General features: G+C 50.4%; 1 protein-coding gene and 1 long non-coding RNA gene across 9 annotated transcripts in view; one reads left to right on the top strand and one right to left on the bottom strand.

The window, feature by feature from the left end:
• The window catches only part of LOC117870017 (zinc finger protein 154-like), a 46409-nt gene extending 44558 nt beyond the window's left edge, over positions 1-1851 (bottom strand). Inside the window, exon 1 of one of the 3 annotated variants that reach the window (XM_034757185.1) lies at positions 1531-1839. In XM_034757185.1, the coding sequence (XP_034613076.1) occupies positions 1531-1711 (181 nt within the window). In that variant the 5' untranslated portion in view covers positions 1712-1839. Of the gene's footprint in view, positions 1-1530 lie in introns of all 3 variants that reach the window. The other 2 variants (XM_034757186.1, XM_034757184.1) reach the window with 2 other exon arrangements.
• LOC117870081 lies at positions 1772-27904 on the top strand. 6 transcript variants are annotated; one of them, XR_004643901.1, is made up of 7 exons: positions 7954-8011; positions 12223-12365; positions 14735-14829; positions 20921-21002; positions 24837-24989; positions 25908-26349; positions 27764-27904. It is a non-coding gene; the product is annotated as an uncharacterized LOC117870081 (long non-coding RNA). The 6 variants fall into 6 exon arrangements; XR_004643902.1 differs by lacking the exons at positions 24837-24989; positions 25908-26349; XR_004643904.1 differs by lacking the exons at positions 24837-24989; positions 25908-26349; positions 27764-27904 and adding an exon at positions 21582-23617.
• Positions 27905-27967: the final 63 nt, after the last annotated feature.

Raw genomic sequence — 27967 nt, forward strand, 5'->3', positions numbered from 1 at the left:
GGAGGATGTGGAAAAATTGAAGAGTCCAGCGGAGGGCAACAAAAATGATTAGGGGGCTGGAGCACATGACTTATGAGGAGAGGCAGAGGGAACTGGGATTGTTTAGTCTGCAGAAGAGAAGAATAAGGGGGGGGGGGGGATTTGATAGCTGCTTTCAACTACCTGAAAGGGGGTTTCAAAGAGAATGAATCTAGACTGTTCTCAGTGGTACCAGATGACAGAACAAGGAATAATGCTCTCAAGTTGCAGTGGGGGGGGATTTAGGTTGGATATTAGGAAAAACTTTTTCACTAGGAGGGTGGTGAAGCATTGGAATGGGTTACCTAGGGAGGTGGTGGAATCTCCTTCCTTAGAGGTTTTTAAGGTCAGACTTGACAAAGCCCTGGCTGGGATGATTTAGTTGGGATTGATCCTGCTTTGAGCAGGGGGTTGGACTAGATGACCTCCTGAGGTCCCTTCTATGATTCTATGAAAAGAGGGGGAATTTGAGGGGATTATATAGCGATATTCAATCAACAACAGAATGGGATGGATTCTTCTTGCCTCATATTCGCATGTCAGGCAGGGAGCCCTGGGTGATGTCACTTTCACAGGGGAAAGGAGTGGGGCTGGAGTGAGGTGGTCACTGGCTGTGGGGTCTGGGAATGTGACTAGCAGGTGGTGGGGGGAGGGGGCTGCTGGGTTGGGCAGGGTGGGGGAGGGGAAGTAGCTGGGCCTGGGAAGCCCCGGCCGTCTCCATGGGGGATGCTTACTCCTCCCTTCCCTTCCTGGGCCTTTCCATACCCTGTTGCCAGCAGAGAGTGGCCACCCCCAGCCCAGCCGTAACCCTGTCTCAGGGCTCTCCCAGCCTCTGCCCATTATCCCTCTTTCCAGTTCAGAAATCACTCAGGGGAACGATTTCCCACCTAAACAAGGACAAATCACTGCAGGTAAAAATTTGGGGAAACACCCCAAACCTGAGATTTGAACTGGCCATTGGGGAAAAGGAGAGAAAATGGGGCACAATCGGTGTAGGAGAACAGAGACCTTCTCAGGGATTTCAGGGAAAAGGGAGGTCACCATGGATGTTGCTCGTTGCTCTCTAGGGAGAAAGGGGACAGGAGTGGAGAGGATGGGGGGTCCCCACGGGAGGGGGCAGCGGTAAATCCGAGGGGATCTCAGCCCCCCCTTCCTCTCCCTGCTCCTCGGGGGTCACCGGATCTTCTCCGCCCCCCCGGCCATGTCCGGGCTGCACAGACATTTTCCATCCGCCCCTTTCCCAGGTCTCCCCCGCCGCCCAGCAGCCCCCGCCCGGCCCCACGCAGGGACCCCAGTGGGGGCTGGTCCCCTCCCCCCGGACCCCCCGTGGTGCCCCAGGGCAGAGCCTGGCCGGGCCGGGGGCGTTGGGCTCCTGCGGGGGCAGCAGCTCCGAGCCCCCCGCGGGCGCTGCCCCCAGGGAGCAGATCCCGGCGCTGCGAGATGCCGGGTCCCCCCCACGGACACTGGGGCAGAGTCACCGCCCGGCCCCGCCCCCGGGGCTCGCTCCGGTACCTGGAGGCTGCAGCTCCGCAGCGGGGCGGGCAGAGCCCGGGGCGGCCCCAGCGGGAGCAGGGCGCGGGCCGGGCACGGGGGGGTTAATGAAGGTCTCCCCGGCACAGACCCTCCTGCTCCGCCCGGCCCCGCAGTGGGTGAGCACTGCCTCTGCGCATGCGGGACTCTCCTCCGCCCGCATGCCCAGAAACGGGAGACACAAAACTCTTCTCCGGCTCCCAGAGAGGCTCCAACCGCCCAGCGCGAGACACGCTCGTCTTCACCGCCAGAACGTACGTCACTTCCGTTCCCGAAAGAGTCAGGAATTACTTCTCCCAGCCTGCACCGGGGGCGTTTCCGCCCTCTCCTAGACCAGGTAACGGAAGGTTTAGGCAGCTGTTACTGCGCATGCTAAGTGCGAGCTCAAGCGCGGTTTGCCAGGCACATGCCGGGGCTTGGAGCAACTGCGGCAGCGGGGCCGGGAGGCAGGAGAACAAAGCCCAGAGCCCGGGGGCGGGGCTCTGGCCCAGACCGGACGCTGCTGTTGTCGCCGTGTGACCCGGGAGCCCGGGCGGAGCAGCTGCTGCTCCCTGGGGTCTGTGCGGGGAGAGCCCGGCATAAACCCCTCCGTGCCCGGCCGGGGGGGGGCGGCTTTCTCCAGCTGGGACCCGCCCCCTGGGTGGCCCCGGGCAATACCCTCACCAGCCCTCGGGCCAGACCCCCCTAGTGAGTGAGAGATCCCGGGGGGGCGCTGGGGCCGGGCAGGAAAGTGACTCTCCGCCCCGGGGAACCTGGGAGAAGCCTCGGTGCTGCCTCAGCCCTAGTGGAGCTGCAGCAGGATCTGCCCCCGGCACCGCTGGGATTGGGCGGGGCAGAGACTGGGACCCGCGGGGGGTCCCCTGTGGTGTGGTGGGAGGAGGGGTGTCGGGCAGGGGGGAGAAGCCGGAGTTGTGGGGGGGGAAGGGTCAGTGGGACGGGACGGGGGGGCTGAATTTGTCGGGGACTCGAACCCAGATGGCACAGTTCGTTGTCTGACCGCAGGGAGACTGGCAACACCAGCAAGGTCCAGTGACAAGCTCTTTATTGAGGAGTGCAGACAACAATAGAGAGCGGCCCATCTCCAGAGAGAACCAGCCACTGTTTTAACAACTAGTAGGGTTATATAGACAGTTCCGTTGCATCATAGTTAAAACAACCCACATCCCACTCCGCTTTGTTAGCAAGAAACTTCTAGTATTCATGTATACCTATCCCCCTATTCAAGCAGCCTTAAGCAATTCATAAGGTCTCAGCAACTTCCTTATCAACACAGTTAACAAGCACCAGAACTAGGAGACGTGGGAGTCAAGGACATACAAAGAACAGAAACAGGGAGTGGAGGCAGTATGTCTCCTAATCTATCTTCTGAGCACACTGTTTTTAGCACATCTGGTACAGGAATGCAGCTCCCCCCTTATCTCACTTTTCCAGCTTAAACAACTGTGTCTTCGATTTTGCCTGGGGACTACCCAGAAACCTCTGTTGGCCTAATTCTAGTTAGGTTGGCATAAATGCTCTACAATTTTTCCTTTGGGGCCTAACAAACTGTCTCTGTGCAGCCAGGAAATCCCTGGGGGAGAAGTGGCAGGTGGGGAAAAGGGGGAGGGGAGTTGATTGGATCCTTTCCCTGTTTATACCACTTGCCTCTCACCCCGATACAAATTCTCTCTAGTTCTGTCCCTTTTCTCTCTCTCAGTATCTCACATGTGGCTATAAAATCTGGGGAGATTCCCCCTTTTTCCCTCAAATGATCAGCTCTCTTCTCTCCCCTGATCTCTCCATAATTCTCAAATGTCCATTTAAAATCTCTCCGATGTGGGGGGATTTTCCCACCCATTTTATCAGCAGCGATTTGTCCTTGTTTATGTAAGGGGACTGTTGCCCCCTTACTAACACTCAGTGGGGGTGTTTTGGTTGGCTAGCTCCCAGCACTAAAAGGGGAAGGATCGATGGCAAATCAGGAGCCTGAGACTGACTGTCCCCAGGAACAATGGGGAGAGGCCAATGCTCCAGATCAGCCTGATTGACAGGGCGGGCAGGCTAATCAGAGAGTCAGGAGGCCGGGGGGGGGTCCCGTCCTCCGTGTGAACTGGAATGGCCTGAGTCAGACAGAGTGGGGCCGAGCTAAGGAGAGAGCAGGGCCCCGAGCTGAGCTGCTGAGAGCGGAGCTGCAGCCCCAAAGCCAGAGCACAGCCCAGAGATAGCAGAGCTGTAGCAACCAGAGCCAGAGGGGCCAGACAAGCAGCCAGGAAGCAGGTCAGAGCTGGGAGCAGAGTCACAGAAGCAGCCTGCAGAGCAGAGCTGTGCTGGGGGCAGAGCTGCAGCAACCAGAGCCAGAGAGGCCAGAGAAGCAGCCCAGGGAGCTGAAGGCAGAGGAGCAGCAGCAGCCGTGCTGAGGCAGAGTGGAGCTGGAGCCGGAGCTGGAGCAGTCCGGAGCTGGGGCTGGGGCAGTCCGGAGCCGTGTGCAGTCCGAGTGTGGTGAGCAGCTGGGGAGAGTGAGGGGGACCCTGGGCAGTGGGCCCAGCACAGGGAGACGCCTCAGCCAAGAGGCCTTGCAGGCCAAACCTGCAGGGGGATCATAACCCCGACCGGGCGGGGGCGACGCTGGGAAGAAGGGTCCTGCCACCTAGAGCCTGAGAGCGTGTGGCCACCACCAGAGCAAGTGTCCAACCCACAGCGTCCCTGCAGCACAGACAGGGCCTGAGAAGCAGGCCTGGGACCTACAAGGAACAGACTGAACTGCCCTGACGTTCCAGAGACACTGTTTGTAATGTTCCCTGCCACAGAGCGGGGTGATGTGTTTTCCTTTAACCTTTCCCATTTTTTCCTTATTCTTTTTTAAAATTAATTGTTAATTAAACAACTTGTATTTGCTTTAAATTGTATGGAATAATCAGTGGGTCAGGGAGGTGCTCAGTGCAGAAAGAGTACCCCGGAGTGGGGACACCCTAGCCCCTGTCCTAGGTGACCACAGCAGGGTTGGGGGTCGAGCCCCCCAGGAATCCTGGGCCCAGCCTTGTTGGGGTTACGAGGACTCAGCCAGACAGGAGAGTGGAAGGGGAGCCCTCAAGGGCAGGGAGGCCTCTGGGTAAAGGAAGTGGGAGCGGGGACTCATATCCTTTCGCTAGTCCACTTCACCAGGGTAGTGCAGAAGCCAGGAAAGTTCCCCACAATAGCGGGACCATTCCCCCGCTTACATTTAGGTGGGAAATTGTTGCCCTGGGTCATTCCCCAAAACATGGCTGCCCTTGGAGTGGGGATGGGATGGGATGCCTGTTCTCTGCCAGGGTAGGGAAGGGAGGAGCAAGTGTCCCCCATGGAGACTGCCCAGACCCCAATTTCCCAATGCCAGTTGTTGCCTCCTAAGTACCAACACAGTTGCCCCCAGCCATCACCTGCCCATCCCCCACTGCTGCCCCTTCCCTCATCCAGGGAGCCTTCCAGCTCCCCCTCCCCCTCCCTTGCCCTCTTAAAGCAGCTCCCCAAAAGGCTCCCTGCTGCTCATGTGAATGGTGGCAGTTGGGGAAACCATCACTTTCTGTTTATGTATTGGACAGTCATATACAATCCAGTCAAACGGTCCCCCTTTTCCACTAGTTCTTTAATAGCAATATAAAATCCTCTCAGATCTTGGTGTTTTTTCTCTCATGTTATCAATTGCGTAGTTTGTGACGTGTTTTCATTACAAATCTCAAAGATTGATATAAAATACCCTAAATATTTGCCCCACTTTTTCTCTAGCTGTTTATTGCTAATTGAATGTGCCCTGAGATTTTTCCCTGTCTCTAAGTATAAAATACTAAGAAAATCTCCGATTTATACCTTTTCTCAGATTCTTGAACATGAAAATAAAATGTTTGCAAATGTTGCCCATTTCTTCTCTATTCATTTATCAAATATTGATGTGAAATACACTTAGATTTTACCTCATCAACAACTGATATGAAATCCCTCTGACATTCCACTTTCCTCTCTATAATTTGCAAAAATGGATCCAAAATCCCCCAAATTTCCACCCTTTCTCTTTCGTTTCTGAACATTGATCTCAAAGCTCAGATTTTGCCTCTTTCTACATCATTATCAAATGTCTATTAAAAATCCTGTCGGGTTTTGGGCCATTCCCCATGTTTCTAAATCCCAGCTACTTCTCCTTCCTTGGAGGGAACCTCTTGCCCTGAGTTGTTCTCCATCCTGGAGGTTGCAGGGGGTTAAATTACCCTATGATCATCTTTCCCTTCTCCTTTGAAAATCATTTGTTCCCTCCTTTATCTCTGTTAAAAATGTTTGCTGGTGAAAGAGACCAACCACATATTTAATACCCATCAAAGCCAGAGGCCTCCCCCTGTTTGGGGGATCAGTGGTTCCCAGCTGGTAACAGGAGAGTTAGCTGGACCCTTTTCTTTTCTCCAGCTGGCACAGGATGAGTGGGTCACTCTGAGTGCAGCATGGATCTAGAAGTATCCAAAGCCCATGATAAATGGTCTGTGTGAGGAGCTGCTTCCTGCAGTGCTAAGATGTAGTCACCTCTGGAGTGGATCCACGGTGGCCATTATTTGCTAGTGACGGCATGGAAATTTCTTACCTATTTTGGCCCTCCAGGCCTTCCATTCTCCTGTTAAAGAAGCATCCCCCAGGGCTCCCTCTGCCTTGTGACTGGCCAACTGGGGGTGGTGATAACTTTCTATCCGCTTATCAGATTCTGTGATGTAATACTCTTGCTGGGTGCAGGGGCGTGGCTGTGTGGGGAGATTGCAGCTGAAGGGGCATTGTGCTGGGGGAGGTCTCTGGGTGACTGGTCAGGGGGTACCCTAGTAAGGTCCGTGACTTCTGGAGGTTTGGGGTTTTGGGGGGTGGTTCTGATGTGCCCAGCGCTGAGGCTATGGGTCCTGGAGGTGAGTATCGCTGGGGGCCTGTTGGATGAAGAACAGTGGGGGTGGGTGTCTCTTGGGGAGGTGGGAGAGGGGGATAGAGGGTGCCTGGTGCTGTGCCAGGGGCTCTGTCTAGGCTTCCCCCACTGGCTCCTGGGATCGTTGCCATGCCCTGTGCACAGAGCTGTCGTGAGGATCCCCGGTGCTAGGTCAGGGGATGCCAGGGAAGCAGAGTGAGGGGTCCTGCTGTAAAGCATCAGAGAGTCCAGCTGGGAGGAGGAGGATGTCCCAGGCAAACGGCATGGCAGATCCTGCTGGAGGGCAGGCGGGGGTCCTAGGCAGGCAGTGAGGGAATCCCAGGCAGGCAGTGAGTGACTGAGCTCCCAGAACAGGGTCCTTTTGGGGGTTCTCTGACCACTTTGGGGGCTCTTAGTGCATGGAATCCTTTTGGGTTCCCAAGCTGATAGTAAATGTCTGGTGGAGATTCCCTTACTGGTGGAGCTCTGAGGGGTATTGAGTTCCTGGCCAGGGACTCTGGGGGCTAGGTCCCAGGGAATATCTGTGGGGGTCCCTGGCTGGCAACTCTGGATACAAGGGGCTATCTGGGGCCACTAGCTGGAGGCTCTGGTTGCTACTACTGACCACGCTCCTTCTCACTCATCAGCTGGTGCCAGAATCCTAATCCAAGCACTGCCCGGTGTTCCCCGGCTACTGCCAATCACCGTGAAAACTTTGTATCCACAGTGAGGGACTGAGTTCCCAGTGGGGGGTCCTTTTAGAGGGGGTCTGTGGCTCCTCGGGGCTCTTGGTGGGGGGAAGCCTTTGGGTAATATAATGCCAATATTTTAAAAGGGCTCTAGAGGTGATCCCAGCAATTACAGACCGGTAAGTCTAACGTCAGTACCAGGCAAATTAGTTGAAACAATAGTAAAGAATAAAATTGTCAGACACATAGAAAAACATATATTGTTGGGCAAAAGTCAACACGGTTTCTGTAAAGGGAAATCATGTCTTACTAATCTTTTAGAGCAACAGAGGGTCCTGTGGCACCTTTGAGACTAACAGAAGTATTGGGAGCATAAGCTTTCGTGGGTAAGAGCCTCACTTCTTCAGATGCAAGTCTTGGGGGCACCCACCAGTCAGGCTTAGGAGAGATTCTCCTCCCTTCATATCCAGCTCCTCACAATGAGGAGGGTGTTGTGCTTCTTCCCAGAGAGCTCTTCCTGAACCCTGCTAGGGGCTCCATCTCCTGTATCAGTCTGTGACTAGTAGGTGTGTGATAGATCTTCTGGGAGAGACAAGGGGCTCTCTCTTCATCCCCTTACTCTGCTGATTCCTGGATCCTCTGAGTGGAGTGGGAGTGGGACTGTGTTGACTGTGAGTCACCCAGAGCTTCCATTTGATTGGCTCTTCTCCCCCACGAATAGTGGGGCAGCAGGTACTGAATGTGAGACTCTTGCTCTTTCAGAGGCTGGTGACCTTCGAGGAGGTGGCTGTTTATTTCACCAGGGAAGAGTGGGCTCTGCTGGACCCCGTTCAGAGAGCCCTCTACAGAGATGTCATGCAGGAGAATTATGAGAATGTGACCTCGCTGGGTAAGGATTCCTGTCCCGTCGGTTCTTGGAAGGGGAAATGAAAAGAGAAGATTCACGCCACCCCCACAAAGCCAACTCTACTTTGTCCTGTTTCAGCATCACCCCAATATGCCAGTGACACACACACTACCAGAGACCCTCCCCCACTGCAGAACACTTTGGGAACAGAGCACAGGAGTAGTATCGCACAGTGTGAAATATATATATAACAGAAGCTTCCTACCGCTGACCTTCTCTTCAAACCCTGAGCCTACTCCACCCAGACCAGAATGTGCATGGGGTGTAACAAGCAGGCTGCTGGAGTCAGAGCTGCTGGTCCAGGGTTACTTATCACACAGACACTCAATGTGTCTTTGAATGCTGGCTGGGGGTATCCAGACAGGGGAGCTCCAGCAGCAGAACACTAAATCTCATCCAGGATTACAGATGACACAACTCCTCACTGCTCTGGATTGAACCCCAGCATGTGAAAATGGTTTAGGTTGGTAATGAAACTTCTTGAGACATGGAGAGTCTTGCTCCCCCATCACCATGTGTAACAGTCACAATCTCTCTTCTCTACAGGCTCCCTAGATTTTTGACTACCTCATTCCCAAAGTCACATGACCCCGATTCTTATTCTTTACATTCTGCTTTTCCAGACTAATTAGAGTCTGTTGCTCCTGAATTATAGCTTCTAATTTCCCAGTGTTCGCCATACCCAGGGATTTACCAACTCCCTCCTGTTACACTGGACTCACTAGATTCCTTAGTACATAAGAATGGCCACACTGGGTCAGACCAAAGGTCCATCTAGCCCAGTATCCTGTTTTCCAACAGTGACCAATGCCAGGTGTCCCAAAGGGAATGAACAGAACAGGTAATCATCAAGTGATTCATCTTCTATCACCCATTCCCAGCTTATGGCAAACAGAGGTTAGGCCCACCATCCCTGCCCATCCTCGCTAATAGCCATTGATGGGCATGAATTTATCATGTTCTTTTTTTTAACCCTGTTACAGTCTTTGCCTTCACAACATTCTTTGGCAAAGAGTTCCACAGGTTGACAGTGTGTTGTGTGAAGAAATACTTCCTTTTGTTTGTTTTAAACCTGCTGCCTATTCATTTCATTGGGTGATTCCTAGTCCTTGTGTTATGAGAAGAAATAAATAACACTTCCTTATTTACTCACTCCACACCAGTCATGATTTTATAGACCTCTCTCATATTCCCCTTAGTCGTCTCTTTTCCAAGCTGAAAAGTCCCAGTCTTTTTAATCTCTCCTGATACAGAAGTTGTTCCATATCCCTAATCATTTTTTTTTGTCCTTTTCTGAACCTTTTCCAATTTCAATACAACTTTTTTGAGATGAGGCGACCACATCTGCCCACAATATTCAAGATGTGGGCATACTATGGATTTATGTAGAGTCAATATGATACTTTCTGATTGCCTCTGCACCTTGAGTGGATATTTTCAGAGAACTATCCACAGTGACTCCAAGATCCCTCTCTTCAGTAGAAACCGCTAATTTAGACCCTATCATTTTGTATATATAGTTGGGATTATGTTTTCCAATGGGCTGCAATATGTGCTATCCGGACATCTAGTACTGCCGAGATCCTGCATTCAGTAATATCCCTGCCCTTCCTGTTCCCTTTCTCCACTGAACCCTACCAGCCCATGCTTACTGTTCCCAGCTTCCCCAGGACTCTCTCATTGTCTCTGGACCTGTCTGTCAGCAAGAAGCAGTGCCAGGGTGACTTGCCCTCTCTCTGGAGACTTCAATTTCTGGGACATGGATTTAGTTTCTCGGTGTTTTAGGAGACTCTTTGAAATTGAGTGTCTGTGACATTAACCACAGTACAATCTGGACTGTTGAATAGCTGTGTCCCCTCAGTTCCCCAAGCTGGGGTGCCTTTTACACTGCTTTACTGTGAGAACAGCCACTCCTGGGCAGGTAACACATAGTCTCCAGCATGTAACTCTCTTCCAGCTACACAGTATTGAGTGCTGCTAGTTAGTGACTCACAAATTACAGTACCCCACAGGAGAACCCCAGAAAATTCTCTGGTCCCAGACTTCCCACAGAAATGTACATCTTGCCCTGTCCAGAACACTACTGAACAAAGCAAGCTCATACGAAGTCTGTCATTTCATCAGTGGAAAATGACATGCGCCAACCTTGTTATCCCAAATGAAGTTTCCAACACACTTTAATCCAAACACACTGGTTAGATAGAACAATAAAACAAGATTGTTTAAAATCTTTTTTGGGGGGTGGGGTAGTTAAGTGACTATGGGTAATGAGGCATTAAAGTCAGAATTGTTTACAAAAGAAATGCAAGATAAAACACGAACTAATGTTTAACTTGACAAGCTAAAACGGATTCAAAGCAAGTGTTTCTCTCACCATATGCTGAGACAGGCTGGCTTTCCTTTCAGCCAGGACTCCCCCAACCCACCCCAGCGGCCCAAGTTCAGTTCTTCAGGAGTTTTTATGTGCAGAGGGAAAGGGAAGAGAGAGTCAAGCATTTTCCTCACCTCTTTTAATAGTTCAGTCCTTTGTACTAGAAACAACTTCAGTTCTCAGCTGAGTCATGGTGACAGGCTGTCTGTTGTAAATATGAGCTTCCAGTGGTCCCTATGAAGGAATGTAAATGTCTTCTTCACACCTTCCCCCTCCAGAGAATGGCTATTTGACCAGATGTATGCCTTGCTGTCTCTGAGGAAGTGGTCTGTGGGTGTTCCCCAGAATTGTAACTTTTTCAGTAATATCATACAGTAAAATCTCATCACTTTAACATACAGTGTTGCTACACATTTTAACAGGAGGATAATATTCAGTAGATTATGCGTTTTCAAATGATACCTCACAAGCCAGACTATGTACAAAATTTATCATAATTTTCTAGAAGAGTGAACATAGGGGTACAGACTGACACAGTGTCTGTCTGTGTGTGTTCCCAGTAGATATATGTGTATTTCAATCCCTCATAAGCAGAGTGTTCGGCATCTTCAAGGAGCTGGTCCTGGGAATTTACTGGTTTACGAAGTGTGACACTGTATGGAATTGTGAGACACTTTATTATTTATTTTATTAATACCAGTATGATAAAATTGCAATGAATCATGCTAGATATGCCATGTAAGGTGTCAGTGAAAATGTTACGATTTTCCAGGTATGATAATTTTGTTTCTATGTTTTTTATCACCATTGTATTGTGAGTTATAGATATGCAGGGTATATCTGTATTTCCAGATTGTGCAGTGTTTCTAGGTGATACCCCCAGACATATTGGCATCGGCACTGCCTCGCCTGTTCAATGGCCCATTCAGGGTCATCAGCTGTACAATAAGCCCATGGAAAGGACCAAGGGGACACACCTATTGAGTCAGCAAGACATGCGGGGTATGCCTGTGTACTGAGACCTCCAGGCTTTTCCATGCCATGTGCTGTGAGGCTTGTGTTTGGGATACAGGAAGTAAAAGCCACATGGCAAAAGGAATATAAAGGGCAGCAGCAGCATCTCCATTTTGTCTTCAATCCCTCTTCCTACCTCTGGAGCAACTTCTCAACAAACTGAACCCTTGAACAAAGGATTGAATGATCCATCCAAGTTGTGGATGTGTTCCAGACGGACTTTCAAGCCAGCAACTCACCAATACTGCTAAGAACCTGATATATAGATTTCTGAATGTATCTGACCGCTTTCACATTTAACAACTTTTTGTTCTTTCTTTCATTCTTAAACCATGCTGACAGTCAATCCTTTAGCATACCCAAAATACCTTTAGTGTAGAAGATCCAAACCTATACTGACCTGCTAATGTGGCTGACCCTTGGGGTCAGAAGAACATCTTGTTTATGTGAGCAGAGTTTTTAAATAACCTCTCACTGTAGTGGACCTAGGTGCTGATTGGGAGTTAGAGAACTGGAATGCAATAAAGGGGGCAGTGGGTTTTTTTTTTTTCCAGCTTCTCGATAACCAGTGTGGGGGATCAGAAGCACAGTTTGTGACCGGTCGGTGAGTTTAACTTCAGTGTTAACCACCAGTTTTGGGAGCATCTGCTCTCCCTTTTTCAGCCTGCCCTGACCTTGGCATTTTCAGTGAGGACTGCCCCAGGCACACCAGGTCACACTAAGCACTGAAGTTAAATTAATAGAATGTTTTTTATGACAATGTCTTATGAAATCACCTGAACTCCTTTGTTTTGTTTCATCTGAGCAGGATTTCCAGTTTCCAAACCTGATGTGATCTCCCAGCTAGAACAAGGGGAAGAGCCATGGGTCCCAGACCTCCAGGGTTCAGAGGAAAGAGAGATCTTGAAAGCTCCCTGCACAGTTGAGGAAACTTAAACCAACTCAGAATCTGTAAGTACCTGAAGAACACATCTAGAATGCCCTACAAAGCCCTTGGGAGATGTCTCGTTTCATTATTGTTCCTAGCAGGGGTCGTATCCTCAGGGTAAATATAGCTCATGGCTTCCTGTAGTTCCTAACAGACATTCCTGCCTTGCCCCTGAGAATTTCAATGGGATGTGAAGGCTGAATTGATCCCCCTCCTCTCTTCTATTTGGGGGAAGAGTCTTGGGGGAATTCAGTTCCTGAATTTTATTTGACCCCTCTCCAGCACTTGTTTTGATTTGGTCTTCCCCTTTCCATTCCTATTTGAGGTTTCTGTCTCTGTCATAGCAGGTGATGCAATGGTATGTGAGAATGAGGAGCAGAATTCTCAGCCAGAAAATGTTGAGCAAGTGGATAACCACAGAGCATTATCACCAAGATCAAAAAGGAATTTGTCCAGGAGTCTTGATCAGGGAAAATCTTGTGAAATTCAGCACAGACCAGAGAGAGAGAGCAGGGAAACCAGCCAGGGGAGAAAGTGGGTCAATTTATTTCCTGTTGGGGAACTCAGAAGGGCGTCAAGGAAACCACAACACAGCAGGAAATCCTCGGGAGAAAGAGGAAAAATACATGCACTGAGTGTGGGAAAAACTTAACTCAAAGATCAGGCCTTTCTGATCATCAGAGAATCCACACAGGGGAGAGGCCCTATGAATGCTGTGAGTGTGGGAAAAACTTCACTAACAGATCAGGCCTTTTTCACCATCAGAGAATCCACACAGGGGAGAGGCCCTACGAATGCAGTTAGTGTGGGAAAAGCTACACTCACAGATCAGCCCTTTCTAAACATCAGAGAGTCCACACAGGGGAGAGGCCCTATGAATGCAGTGAGTGTGGGAAAAGCTTCACTAGCAGCTCAGCCCTTTCTGAACATCAGAGAATCCACACGGGAGAGGCCCTATGAATGCCGCGTGTGTGGAAAATGTTTCACTAGCAGCTCAGACCTTTCTAAACATCAGAGAATCCATATAGGTGACCGGCCCTATGAATGTATTGAGTGTGGGAATACTTTCTCTTGGCACTCAGCCTATATTAGCCGTCAGAGAATCTGCAATGGAGATTAACACCATAAAAACGTCTAAGTCAATCAATATTTTTTTTCTTTAATACTTTTCCTGATTCCCACATGGTAACATTTAAAGCTGTTTGAACTGTTTGCAGCACTGTTATCCCTCAGCTTGTCCAGATGAGTGGCCCATTTTTGCCTTTTGCAGTTTGCCCTCTTTTTAGGTGGACCTATTTGTCCTTTCTATTGTCCCATGAATAATCTGAGTGTGCTCTTCCTATCAGGAACTAGGGAGCATCACAATTCTCCTATTGTAAAGTTATTGTTAGAGTCACCAATGATACAGTTTGATACAAATGATACAGTTTGTATCATTTCCAGTTGTTCTCATGTTGCTCTGGGTTTTGCTGAAGAGCAGTTATATTGGGAACTTTTCAAATTATATTTAAATGAAGAGGAGCAGGGGTCAGAAAAAAAGAGGAGCTGGGACCCCAGACCAGGGGTGCAGGTGGGAATGTGTGGGGGGTGCAGGAGCTCCTGTTTGGTGCTCAGGGTGGGGGTGGGGATGTGGGGGGGGGGAGGAGGTAGGGGGGGGGCTGGAGGGGTGTGGTGAGTGCCGGGGTCAGGGCAGAGGGCTGGGTGTGTGTGGGGGATGCAGGGGTCAAGGCAGAAGGCTGGGTGTGTGTGGAGGGTCAGGGCAGTGGGCTGGGGTGCTCGGCTCATGGGGGTGCTCACGGCAGGGGGCTGGAGGGGATATGCCCCGTCCCCACCCCTTTCCCCATGGCCCTGTCCCCACCTCTTCTCTGCCTTCTCCCTGGAGCAGCTCCGCTCTCCCCCTGGCAAGGGTGATCAGCTGATTGGTGGCAGGCAGGGGGAGGGGCAGGAAAGCACCACACTGGGGAAAGAAGCGGGGAAGGGGGAAGCTTGGCTACCGGCAGGACCAAGCTTCTGCCTCCTGCCCCCACAAGAGAGGGGGGGCTGAGTAGGGCCAGGACTCCGGCAGGCAGCAGCGTGCTATCAAAAATGGCATGCATGCTGCAGGTTGCCGACCCCTGCCCTATGGGAAGCAAGTCATGACATCAATTGTAGCTACAGCTCTTAGTACCCATCAACACAAAGACAGAGAGAAATGGAGAGTTCGAACCATTGTCATTTTAGTATCTTATTGTCCTTTTCTCTATTTTTTCTGCTGGCCTTTCTATTATATCAGGGTGGGACAAGCTCATTAGTGCCAATTGGCAAAGGGGTCACTGTTTTTCACAAGCAACTCCTGTCTCAGACCTGAGAAACTCACCACACCTAATACACTGATTTTATGATATTTATCCAGGAAGCATGGCAGTGAGATCTCTACTGAAAGCTTGTAAATTATTGTTACTCCTAATCACTGCAAGAGGTGTGTACGAGTCCTATTGAAGGAGTAATGTAAGTACATTGAAAATTATGCCCATATGGTATTGTCATGAAAGTGAGTCACCCCAATCATAGGTCTTGGTGGGGACGGCACATTCAAGTGGGAGGGAATTGTCACCCGTCCCTTGCTGGTCAGTTATGCAATGTATTGCTCCATTGTCAACCTTTGCACCAACCCAGAAAAGCCAATGGAAAACTGTCAAAAAGTATAGACATCGAAACCCTCTGGAAGTGACAAGGACAATATGACAATGAGGAGATCATCCTTTCTGTGAATAAAGACAAAAGACTGATTCAGTTTATAACAGGGTGAAGAAAAACACTCTGGGTCCATTCACCAAGGAGATCTCTAGCAACCAGTGGTGCCTTATAAAAGGCAGGGCCCTGGCTTCTAGGGACTAGCAATCACTGCAATAGACTGAAGTGTGATGTGAGAATCTACTTAGATAGGAAAGGTAACTATTAAAAAGTGTAGGTTGCATTTTGTGATTTTGTTTTTCGGTAACGGTTGGTTTCCATCACTCACATTTGTTTGTTTAAATCTCTATCCCTTGTTAAATAAATTTCCCTTTGTTGGATTACTGTACTCAAGTGCTGTGTGTGATACAGTATCATAGAATCATAGAGTATCAGGGTTGGAAGGGAACTCAGGAGGTCATCTAGTCCAACCACCTGCTCAAAGCAGGACCAATTCCCAACTAAATCATCCCAGCCAGTGCTTTGTCAAGCCTGACCTTAAAAACCTCTAAGGAAGGAGATTCCACCACCTCCCTAGCTAACCCATTCCAGTGCTTCACCACCCTCCTAGGGAAAAAGTTTTTCCTAATATCCAACCTAAATCTCCCCCACTGCAACTTGAGAGCATTATTCCTTGTTCTGTCATCTGGTACCACTGAGAACAGTCTCATCCTCTTTGGACTCCCCTTTCAGGTAGTTGAAAGCAGCTATCAAATCCCCCCTCATTCTTCTCTTCTGCAGACTAAAATCCCAGTTCCCTCAGCCTGTCCTCATAAGTCATGTGCTCCAGACCCCTAATCAGTTTTGTTGTCCTCCGCTGGACTTTTTCCAATTTTTCCACATCCTTCTTGTAGTGTGGGGCCCAAAACTGGACACAGTACTCCAGATGAGGCCTCACCAATGTCGAATTGATAGGAATGATCATGTCCCTCGATCTGCTGGCAATGCCCCTTCTTATACAGCCCAAAATGCCGTTAGCCTTCTTGGCAACAAAGGCACACTGTCGACTCATATCCAGCTTCTCGTCCACTGTAACCCTAGGTCCTTTTCTGCGGAACTGCTGCCTAGCCATTCAGTCCCTAGTCTGTAGCAGTGCATGGGATTCTTCCATCCTAAGTGCAGGACTCTGCACTTGTCCTTGTTGAACCTCATCAGATTTCTTTTGGCCCAATCCTCTAATTTGTCTAGGTCCCTCTGTATCCAATCCCCACCCTTCAGCGTATCTACCACTCCTCCCAGTTTAGTGTCATCTGCAAACTTGCTGAGAGTGCAGTCCACGCCATCCTCCAGATCATTAATGAAGATATTGAACAAAACCAGCCCCAGGACCAACCCTTGGGGCACTCCGCTTGATACCAGCTGCCAACTAGACATGGAGACATTGATCACTACCCATTGAGCCCTGGTTTGTGAGCAGCAGGTCAAGAAAAGCTCTGCCCCTAGTTGGTTCCTCCAGCACTTGCACCAGGAAATTGTCCCCTACACTTTCCAAAAACTTCCTGGATTGTCTGTGCACCGCTGTATTGCTCTCCCAGCAGATATCAGGGTGATTAAAGTCTCCCATGAGAACCAGGGCCTGCGATCTAGAAACTTCTGTTAGTTGCCGGAAGAAAGCCTCGTCCACCTCATCCCCCTGGTCTGATGATCTATAGCAGACTCCAACTACGACATCACCCTTGTTGCTCACACTTCTCAACTTTATCCAGAGACTCTCGGGTTTTTCTGCAGTTTCATACCGGAGCTCTGAGCAGTCATACTCCTCTCTTACATACAACGCAACTCCCCCACCTTTTCTGCCCTGCCTGTCCTTCCTGAACAGTTTATATCCATCCATGACAGTACTCCAGTCATGTCAGTTATCCCACCAAGTCTCTGTTATTCCAATCGCATCATAGTTCCCTGACTGTGCCAGGACTTCCAGTTCTCCCTGTTTGTTTCCCAGGCTTCTTGCATTTGTGTATAGGCACTTGCTTCAGCCATGCCACCTTTTTACTTAGCTATCTCCTGAATAGTGGTGACTGGGAATGGGGGGGGGGAGGAGGGAGTGTAGCAGATGACAATTTGAGGTGAACAGTCTCTTGGCCAGATTCTACTGGGTTTATGGTGCTGTGTGCTATGGACTGGAGCAAAGTGGCTGGTGAATAACCAGGAATCTGGTTAATAATTGTTCTCTAAATTCAGCTTTCTTCTTTCTCTCTCTGTGAATTATCACAAATTCAAAATAGTAGTGTGCAAGTTGACTGGATAATGGTAATAGCATAATCTCTTGTTATAACATTGTAAACCCTACTACCTGATTTTTATATTAAACACTATACATAATACAATAAATCCAACAGAAACAAAACCTAGGAAAACTTTATTCATTCTGTGTCTTATTTAACATTTTCCAGTAATCTCCTCTTGCTTCAGAATGCCTCATGCGTCACCCATACTGTTTGCAATAGGATTCAACCTGTGGCTTGGCTGATGACTCTTTACTGCTTCCTGAAGAGCTGAGAGCTCAATATTCATCTCAGATACTATATGCAGAAGCACAACTCTGTATATATGGGGGGGGAATTATTGACCTTGTGCATATGTAATGGTGTTTGGTGTTTGTAAGACAAGGTATAATAATCATACTTCCAAATTACAATGAACTGTGGAAAAGTTCCTGTTTGGTGTGAGAGATGTTACTTATACCTAGATGCACTCCCCTTCCCCACCCCCAGCCCTACACATGCTGGCTTGTTTCAGAGTAACAGCCGTGTTAGTCTGTATCCGCAAAAAGAAGAACAGGAGTACTTGTGGCACCTTAGAGACTAACAAATTTATTAGAGCATAAGCTTTCGTGGACTACAGCCCACTTCTTCGGATGCATATAGAATGGAACATATATTGAGGAGATATATATACACACATACAGAGAGCATAAACAGGTGGGAGTTGTCTTACCAACTCTGAGAGGCCAATTAATTAAGAGAAAAAAAACTTTTGAAGTGATAATCAAACTAGCCCAGTACAGACAGTTTGATAATAAGTGTGAGAGTACTTACAAGGGGAGATAGAGTCAATGTTTGTAATGGCTCAGCCATTCCCAGTCCTTATTCAAACCGGAGTTGATTGTGTCTAGTTTGCATATCAATTCTAGCTCTGCAGTCTCTCTTTGGAGTCTGTTTTTGAAGTTTTTCTGTTGTAATATAGCCACCCGCAGGTCTGTCACTGAATGACCAGACAGGTTAAAGTGTTCTCCCACTGGTTTTTGAGTATTTTGATTCCTGATGTCAGATTTGTGTCCATTAATTCTTTTGTGTAGAGACTGTCCGGTTTGGCCAATGTACATGGCAGAGGGGCATTGCTGGCACATGATGGCATATATCACATTGGTAGATGTGCAGGTGAACGAGCCCCTGATGGTATGGCTGATGTGATTAGGTCCTATGATGATGTCACTTGAATAGATATGTGGACAGAGTTGGCATCGGGGTTTGTTACAAGGATAGGTTCCTGGGTTAGTGGTTTTGTTCAGTGATGTGTGGTTGCTGGTGAGTATTTGCTTTAGGTTGGGGGGTTGTCTGTAAGCGAGGACAGGTCTGTCTCCCAAGATCTGTGAGAGTAAAGGATCATCTTTCAGGATAGGTGATCCTATCAGGATGCTGGCTTGTGAATATCACTGCTGTAGTGTCAGCTTTTAAGAGAGCTTCACATGCACCACTTCTAGTGTTATGGTAAGTTAAAACAGCTGGAGTACATTGGGACATTAATACACTATTACAGTGTTTGCATTAGCATATTAAAAGCAATAACACTTAACAGACCAGTATATCCAGGACATTACTAGTACCCTTTTCCCCCACCGATAACTAGTAGTTGCACTGTTATCACTCATAGCTACTTATGTTGCAGCTTTTTTTATTAAAAGTAAATTGGGAAGAAAGACTACTGATTCAGAGCTTGTTTAATGGTTACTTTATTGCTAAAGGGTGTAGTGGGGTGTAGGCTTGGAGAGAGGAAGGTTTCTATGATGTAGGCAAGATCAGGTGTTTTATCCAAAACCAGAATATGAATGGTGCTGGTCTTCTTGGTGGCTGGCTGACCTTGAATTATTGTCAAACGTTAGAGGGTGTACTCTTCTCCTTCCTCACATTTTGGTTGAGGATTATAGCTCAGTGGTTTGAGCATTGGCCTGCTAAACCCAGGGTTGTAAGTTCAATCCTTGAGGGGGCCACTTAGGGAGCTGGGGCAAAATCAGTACTTGGTCCTGCTAGTGAAGGCAGGGGGCTGGACTCGATGACCTTTCAAGGTCCCTTCCAGTTCTAGGAGATGGGATATCTCCATTAATTTACATTCCATTGATAAAGGGATTGGGCTCAAAATACCTGGTTGTAGGACTCTTCCATGGTGTAGTTTTCATCTTGGTGGGCACGGTCCTAATTATATTAAAGCGTGTACTTGAGTCTCTGTAATTATCTGTTATAACTCTGTAGCTTTTTATAAAGGCAGGAGTAAAAAAAAAGTAGCTGCAATAGTTCCACATATCAGAGGGGTAGCCGTGTTAGTCTGAATCTGTAAAAAGCAACAGAGGGTCCTGTGGCACCTTTAAGACTAACAGAAGTATTGGGAGCATAAGCTTTCGTGGGTAAGAACCTCACTTCTTCAGATGCAAGAGACTTGCATCTGAAGAAGTGAGGTTCTTACCCACGAAAGCTTATGCTCCCAATACTTCTGTTAGTCTTAAAGGTGCCACAGGACCCTCTGTTGCTTTTTAATAGTTCCACAGTTAACTAAACCTGAACATTTACATAATTTAAATCAGACTCCTAATCTTAATTTTTGCTTAATAAATAAATCCATAAGAAAACTCTGTTGGGAAACTGCTACAGTTTACTTAGAAAGTGCACTTCTCCTATATAGGTCATAAGGATCCTATCTGTCTGAATACTGGCTGCTCTTTCTTTCTTTGATCTGCAGAGTGACTGATGCTTTTCAGACATCAGTTGTGGGTACAGGAGGGTTTCATTGCATCTTCTTTCTTGGCCCCAGCTACTGTTCTCCCTTCTTGTTGCATTGATAGTGGGTGGGTGTGTCTCACCTTTTTTTTTAAATCATATATGCTAGGGACAGTCTTGTCCTCTTCTCCTCTCCTGATGTCAGTGTAGAGGCAGGCAGTGCAAGATGTCCTACAGTCATATAGTATCTCAAATACAAAGCTGCATTTCTCTGATCTGAGGTTTGAAGAACAACATGGAACTAGCTATTTTACGGGATGTCTAGATTTCATTCCTGTAGTAACAGAACTCGTGATAGGAAAGCAGGAAGAGGTTTGTTTTTTGTTGTTGATGTGTTTGTGTGTGTCTGTGTGAACAGCTTAAATTGGTTAAAAACCCTAACTTTTAGTATTCAGTGTTTCAAAAATGTTAGACTGCCAACCTGTGTCGTAGAGATGTCTTCTGTTTAAAAAAAAAACACTCATGAATAAAGCTACTTTAAGGGAAATTACTGCTTTGTCCACCCCAAAGAGCTATGAGACCTTTGCTTACCAATTCTCATAAAACTTGTATGTGTCATGACTTTTTGGTGGCTTTAGCATTACGATCTATTATCAATAAAATGGAAAAAGTGGCCAGTATTTTTTTTAAACATGTGACAATTATAAACTACTGTATTCGGTCATTTAATTTCTAGAAGCTAAAGTATATTTAAGTATAATCTAAAGTTCTCCTGCGAAATGCCCACTGTGCAAACCCTTCCGTGGCTGGATCATTCTTATGTTTTTATTTTAAGTACAAAATAAATATGTATAATGAATTTAAAAGTATGTAATTAGTAATTTGATATGTCGGGTGGCGCCTTTTTTTAATGAGTTTGCTCCCCCTGATGTTAGAACCTGTCTATGCCACTGGGACTCCTCCAATAGGACCTCAGGAGTGGAGCTTCAGACTGGGGCTGAACTTCATGGGTGTTAGGTAAGCAATTTTCAGCAGGTTTCCAGGTGGAGGGTTGGAGTGTGGCTGCTCCCACGAACCCTGCAGACCCGGGTTGAAGACTCCTGGGTCATGACAGTGAGTGATCTCTCCCTGCTCAAACCTCCTGCAGCAGGAAACAGTCTCCAGGATACTGGACACATCTTCTGAGAATAAAATGAGGATATCATGATGAGAAATAGGTCTCTGTATTAGGGTTGGGATCTGGGGACACAGAAAGCTCCCAACCAGGATATGTAGCAGGAGCCCCCTGTTTGTTGCAAGAGCCCCAAGTGGCAGGATGAGTGAATGGTTCTTACCTCCAGGAGGTGCATGGAATCTTCTATCTGAGCTTCAATGGGACCCATGTTGCTTGGTTTGACAGGATGAGATGACCTGTCCCCACTGCTCCCTGAGCTGGGCTGGCTGCAGGATCTATCTGTGTGAGAGGCTGGGACAGAGCCTGAAAGATAGATGTGACAATCAGGGTTCTGTCACCTCCGGGGGAGAACAGAGGGTCTGAACCCCAAAGAATAAGCAATTGAATCAACTGATTCAATGAAGAATTATTGTGTCATACAGGTACATCATTAGGTCCTTTCATGGATTGGTAACTGGTTAAACACTGCTCTGCATTGACTGCCCTGACCACGGGTGGCCCAGTGGCCCACTGCACCCCCAACTTAGCAGCTCCAGCTACCAAGAGAGCAAGAACCAGAGGCCTTCCTGCTCCTGGGACAGAGGAGTAGGTTGATGATCTACCTGGATGTGAGTGTTGGCCTTCCCCATGCCCATGGTCTAGACTTCATTCAGGGCAGCACACAGGAATTGCGATTCCTATTCTGGATCTAGGGGCGGTTTCAGTTTGCTGGCAGGAGACTGTACATGAGACCTTGCAGTTGTGGGGTGATCCAGGCACTAACATGGGCACGGAAGTTTGAGGAACAGGGCAGAGGCCTGTGTGGGGCAAGGAGGGCAGGGATTTGGGAAGCAAGAGCAGAGGATCAAACACTTTCTTCATGTGGGACAGGATGATCCCCATTTCAAAGATAGAGAAAGTGAGGCACCAGATGGGAGAGTGACCTGGCCAGGATCACGTTCCCACTCAGTGGCAGGGCTGCAGTATAACCTGTTCCCTGCTCTCATCACTGGACCCTGCTGCCCCTTCTGTAGGACCCCTCCAGCCATCCTCTCCCATAGGCCATCTCCACCCCTCTCCAATACCAGGCTGTTTCCATAATGGAAGCAGGCTTGTAACAGAGTTCACTCACTGATAGGTGCCCCTTCCTGGCGAGGCCTGGGGTCACAGCTTTCCTGCTGGGCTAGCACCCCCGCCGAAAGTTGCTAGGGCACTCTGGCAGTTTTTTGCCTGGGAACTCAGCCCTTCAGTCAGGTGACCATCTTTTAGTACACTCCTTCCTTGGTCACCCTCATCCCAAATGAAAAGTCCAAACATGTCTTTAACCGAAACAAGGTCTTCCATCTCTTTGGGGCTTTTCCTCAGCCTGACTTTGGCTCAGCCTTGCCCTTGCTGGTCTTGGTAGTCCTTTCTATGGCCTTGTATGTCCCCTTCCTCAGAGATCATGGGAGAATCAGTTCTACCCTGGATTATAGGTTCTGCCCCAAGGCCCTGTACCGAACAGCTAGGCCTGCTCCTGTACCTTTGCTGCGGTTTTCCCTAGCTTCCCCTCAGGTGGAGCTCACTCTGTAATCCATTGGGCCTAGCTCCAGGCTTTATTGCCCACAGGTCAAGCCCCCCCGTCATATACGCTCCTCCTTAGAAACTGGCCCACATGAGGGGCAAGTTCTATTCTTGTCCTGCTTGATCCCTCGTCATCTCGCCACTGTCACCAGCTGTGCACTTGTACAGCCTGCACCCACAGTGGCTCCAGCTCCACTGCCAGCTCGCTCACCAGAATTCAGAGGCAATCCTCCTCTACAGTATCCCAACGCTCTTCCTGCAGCCACTCCTCCTCATTAACAGCTGCTTGCAGAGCCTGTTCTGAAGCCTTTAACTTCTTCTGTAGCCTTTTTGCTACTGCCGCTGCATATACCAAAACCTTTTCCATCAGGGTCAGAGAGCCCACCATGGACTGCTCCACCCTTGTGTTTGTCCCTTCTTCAGTCTGCTTCATCTCTGGGCCAACCATTTTGTCCTTCACCTCCCTGCAGCACCTGACAGGGTGTGTTGCTGGAGGGTCTGCAAAGTCCATGGCCATCCCTGCCACCTCCATGTTGCCTGCCTCATGTGGGTTTGTGTTAGAGGACACCTTTTCCTTTCTTTCTAACTTCTTGGGGCCCTGGCTTCCAGGGCCAGTGTAGTCACTAGGTGAACTAGGCGGCAGCCTAGGGTGCCAAGATTTGGGGGTGTCAAAAAGCGGTACCCCCCAATTTTTTTTTTACACTACAGTGGAGTTGCATCTTATGCAGGGATTAGGTTCTAAGGTCAGCGCATAAGGGGAAAATCACGTATAGTGAAAATTACCATAAAGTACAGTACACACAGTATACACTAGAACAGGGGTCCTCAACCTACAGCACGCATGCCAAAGGTGGCACACAAGTTGATTTTTTTTAAATGGCAGGCTGCAGGTCCCGGCCACCACTGAGCCCGCTGCCAGCCTGGGGTTACATTCACTCAGCCAGCAGCGGGCTGAGCTGCTCAGCCTGTTGCTGGTCTGGGGTTCTGGCCGCCGGCTCCTGCCAACCGGGGTCCCGGCTGCCAGTCCTGCTCAGCCTGCTGTCAGCCTGGCTCCCAGCCCCTGGCTCCCCTCAGCCTCCTGCCCGCCTGGGTGAATGGAACCCTAGGCTGGCAGCAGGCTGAGCGGGACTGGCGGCCAGGATCCTGGTTGCTGGGAACCAGTGGACAGAACCCCAAACCGGCAGCAGGCTGAGCAGCTCAGCCCACTGCTGGTCTGGGGTGCTGGCTGCCGGCTCCACTCATCTCACTGACGGTCTGGGGTTCTGTTGCCTTCCTGTCATTCTGGAGCAGCTGGGGAAGCAAATCCTCATGGAGGGCCCTGCCCGCATCCCTGTGCTCTGGGCTCCCTTGCTGGCAGAGATAATTATGGATCTAGCTCTAGCTCCTATCCTCTAACATCTCCTGCAGAGGGGCTGAGGGAAAGGAGAGTCCTGGCCCAGGCAGGACTGGGAGCTGACAGCAAAATGCTGATGGAGTCCCCTCTCCCTCTTCTGTCCATTTGAACTCAGCCAAATTCCCCAGGATGGGTCACCATGTGGCACAGCTGACTCTGTTCATCGGTGACCCAGACAAGGACATCAGCCAGCAGGCCAGGGAGGGGGTTTACTGGCTCTACCAGCTGTTGCTGCACCAGAGGGGTAAGAAACCCACCTGGGAAATGGCACCCGATAGACGAGTGAGACTGGGACCCCAGCCAATTTCTCTCAGAGTGAGCCCGGCTGGAGGAAGAGTCTCTCTCTCTCTCTCTCTCTGTGTTCTACACCAGCCCCTGCAATTCTGTTGGGCCAGACATGCAGCGATGACTCTGCCCACTGTGCAGCCACCAATGGGATTGGAAGGACACAAGCACTGCAACCAGAATGACAAATGTGTGTGTCTCTCTCGCTTTCCCAGACCTGACCATCCCCGAGGCCGAAGACTTGTAGGTCTGGGACTGGCACCAGGACAGCAGGCTCCTGGGCTACAAAAACACAGCCAGGGTTGGGGAGATAAGGACACTCTGCCAGGGCATGACACAGCTCTGGCAGTGTGGGTGGCTGCCTCCTGGAGCCACGAGATGGAGTTGCCATTCTAGTCCAGGATTTGGAGCCTGCTTCTGGGCAATCTGCTGAAGCCTCACATCCGGTTGGTTTCAGGTCTTCAGAAAGTTCTTCTCAGAGGGGCAGGGAAGCTTCTTCCTCTGGACAGGAGTGCTGGCCATCCATGACCCCCTGCTGCGTGTCAGCCAGGCTGGGCTGCTCCTCACTTACTCCCTCCTGGGGCAAGCCCAGCAGCTGATGGGGGACAAGGTGAGCAGCTGCATTAGACTCAGGAGATTGGGGCAGAGCCCAGGCCTCATTCCCATCCTATGGCCATTTGCCCGCCTGGCAGCAAGGCGACTGGTGGGGAATGAGAGTGAGAGCAGGTGCTACTGGGAAAGGAGATGAATTCACCTCCATGAGCAGGAAGGAGGCAGCTTCTTCCCGAAGCAGCTCCAGCCTAGCTCATTAGCAAGGCTAATGAATGACAAGCATTGCCTCATCACAGACTTATGTTCTTGGGAAGGGCAGTAGAGTCCTCTAAGTGCCCTCTGCTAGCCTCTCCTGTCACCCGAGCCACCACCCAGAGTTGTTCCCATCACTGGCAGCCTGGGAGGCCAAGGTCTGATGGGTGATGGCGACTGACCGGGCAGTTCTGAGGCACATGGGCGGGGGAAGCTTATCCTGTTGCCGGCAGGGCTGGACCCGCTCTAGAGAGAACGGGAGGATTCAGTCAGCAGGGGCTGCTGATCTGGCTAATTCACCAGAACTGCCATCCTGCGGCTTCAGCATTAGTGGCTGGATGACTTGGGAAAAGGTCTCAACTTCCCCACATCCCACTTCACTGCTGCCAGAATCCCTCCTGCCTCCCTCTGCTAGAGCCCCCTCCCTGCCCAAGCTGGGTGGGAGTGGAGGAGAGGGGTCTGAGAACTTGAGCTGTGGATTGGAGGTGGAACAGCTGTCAGGGGCACTGGGCGGGAGGTGGCAGGAGCTCACCCTACAAGGATGGGGGTTGGCACTGGAGGTCATTAGAAAGGACAAGACTCCATTCTGGGGATCAGAAGGGGGATTCCATCCCTCAGAGGTGGGCGGGTGCTGGGTGGAAATGCTGCTGGTCCCAGGTGCCCTTAATCCCCCCTGATTCTGTGGGGGCATCTGAGTCTGTGACAGGTCCTCGTTCCCTTGCAGCAGGAGGACATCACAACCAACGTGATGCAACAACTGCACATCATCTGGCACTTGCGCCAAGTGTGTCAGGCAGTGCAGGAGCTCTGCCTCCGAGGCCACCAGCAACTCCCGCTTCCTGTAAACGGGGAGTGTAGTGAGACTGAGTGGTCTCCCTCTGAACGGGAGAGCGAGGAACCCCCTACATGCCCCTTGGAGGGCAGAGCCTATATTGCCCCACCCCCCTCACCGTAAGGACCGGGGCATGGCTGGAAGTATAAAAGGCCGGTCCTGCAGAACAGTTGGGGGAGAGTCTGCAACAGAGGAGGATGCTCGGCCTGTTCTCCAGAGGCCCCGAGAGGAGCCTGCGCCTGGCTGTTCCTGATCCCCAGGCGTGGATGAGGACTGGCCCAGAGTACCCCCTGCAGTTTACCCCAAGGAGCCGGAAGAGGCATGGAGGCCACAGGTACCAAACCCTGGGAAGGCAGGAAGTAGCCCAGGGGCAGCCGGCTGCAGAGCCCAGGGGCAGCCGGCTGCAGAGCCCNCAGGAAGTAGCCCAGGGGCAGCCGGCTGCAGAGCCCAGGGGCAGCCGGCTGCAGAGCCCAGCATGGCTCAGTCGGCGTGTTGTATCCAGATCCCCACCAACGCAGGGGCAGCCAATCCTGCCCCTGCCAGGGCCATGGGCTGGGATGCGGTGGAGTAGGGTAGGCCTGCATCCCCCTGCCACTCCACCCTGGGTGGCTGACCCCCTACACAGTGCAAGGAGGCTCTAGCCCAGGACAAGAGCTCCCTTCTCCCTCACCTGGTGACTGTTTGTTTGTGGGCTACTGGGCCCCCACCCAGGCTAAAGCCAGGCCTATTAAGGCTGTTTGTTGGCTGGCTGCCTGAGCCCTACTCAGGCTAGAGCCAGCCCTGTCAAAACTGTTTGCTCGCTGGCTGCCTGGTATCCACCCAGGCCAGGGCCTGGCCTTGAAGACTGGTTGTTTGTGGGCTGCTTGGGACCCACCCAGGTCAGAGTCACTCCTCGTAGACTGTGTTGAGGGGCTGACCACTTGAGCGACCCCAGCACAGGCCACAGCCTGGTAGCAACAGTTGATCGCTGTGGTGAGGCTGCTGCCCCACCCCCATGCGAGAGGGGGCTAGAGTAGGCAGAGCAGCTGCGCAGGCCAGCAGCCAATCAGGGAAGGGCCTACTGAGAACCAATCAGACCTGGTATTAGAGCCAGCCAATCAGGGCTACGCTAGGCCCTATATAAAGGCTGCCCAGGAGAGCAGCAGGCAATCTGTCCTAAACCTTCATGGGGGAAAGGACTGTCTCCAGAGCAGGAGACCAGCGTCTCAGACAGAGCAGTACTGCACCTGGCCACGTAGTGGTCGAGACAAATTGCAACCGGCCCTTGAGACAAGGGGCTAGACTTTGGGGGTTGTGGTTGGCCACTGAAGCCAGCCGGAGTGGCCTCCCTCTGAGCGGGAGAGCAAGGGACCCCTACGGGGAGCTAGTGGAAGGGGAAATGGAGCCCCTGGCACTCACAGAAACTCTCTCCTCTCTCTGTGTAGCAAGGCCCTTCCCTTTGCCTCCCAAATTCCTTTATCTGGGGCAGGAGCTCTTTCCCTCACACCCACTCCCCTCCCCCCTTTCCTTGGTGTACCCCCATCCCATTCCCCCTGTGCCCAGGCAGAGCTCTCCCTGCCCCATATGGTGCAGAAAAGCCCTGGTGTCAGGGCCCGGGCCCCAGCCCTACTGAAGCTCAGAAAGCTCCACTTTTGAGGTGGTAGGGGTGGGAAAGAGGCTCAGGGCTAGCTTCACCTCCTGCCCTTTATTCTCCCTTCTAAGGCCCTTCTATGGGGTCTCTTAGAGCCTCCTTCCCTGCTGTCTTCCAGGCCCTGGGATCTGGCACAGCCTCCCAGATGGGCACATCCTGTAGCTGAGCCACATCAGGGAGCAGTGGGACAGGTCACCTTGTCCCATCCAAGCAAGCAATGCTGGCTCTCAAAGAGGCTTAGATGGAAGACCCCACTCCCTCAGAGGTAAGAGCCATTTACTCCTTGGGGCATGGGGATCTCTTGAGGGAGAAATGGCATCCC

The sequence above is a fragment of the Trachemys scripta genome, chromosome 25 (assembly GCF_013100865.1).
Source record: "Trachemys scripta elegans isolate TJP31775 chromosome 25, CAS_Tse_1.0, whole genome shotgun sequence".
Taxonomy (NCBI): Eukaryota; Metazoa; Chordata; order Testudines; family Emydidae; genus Trachemys; species Trachemys scripta.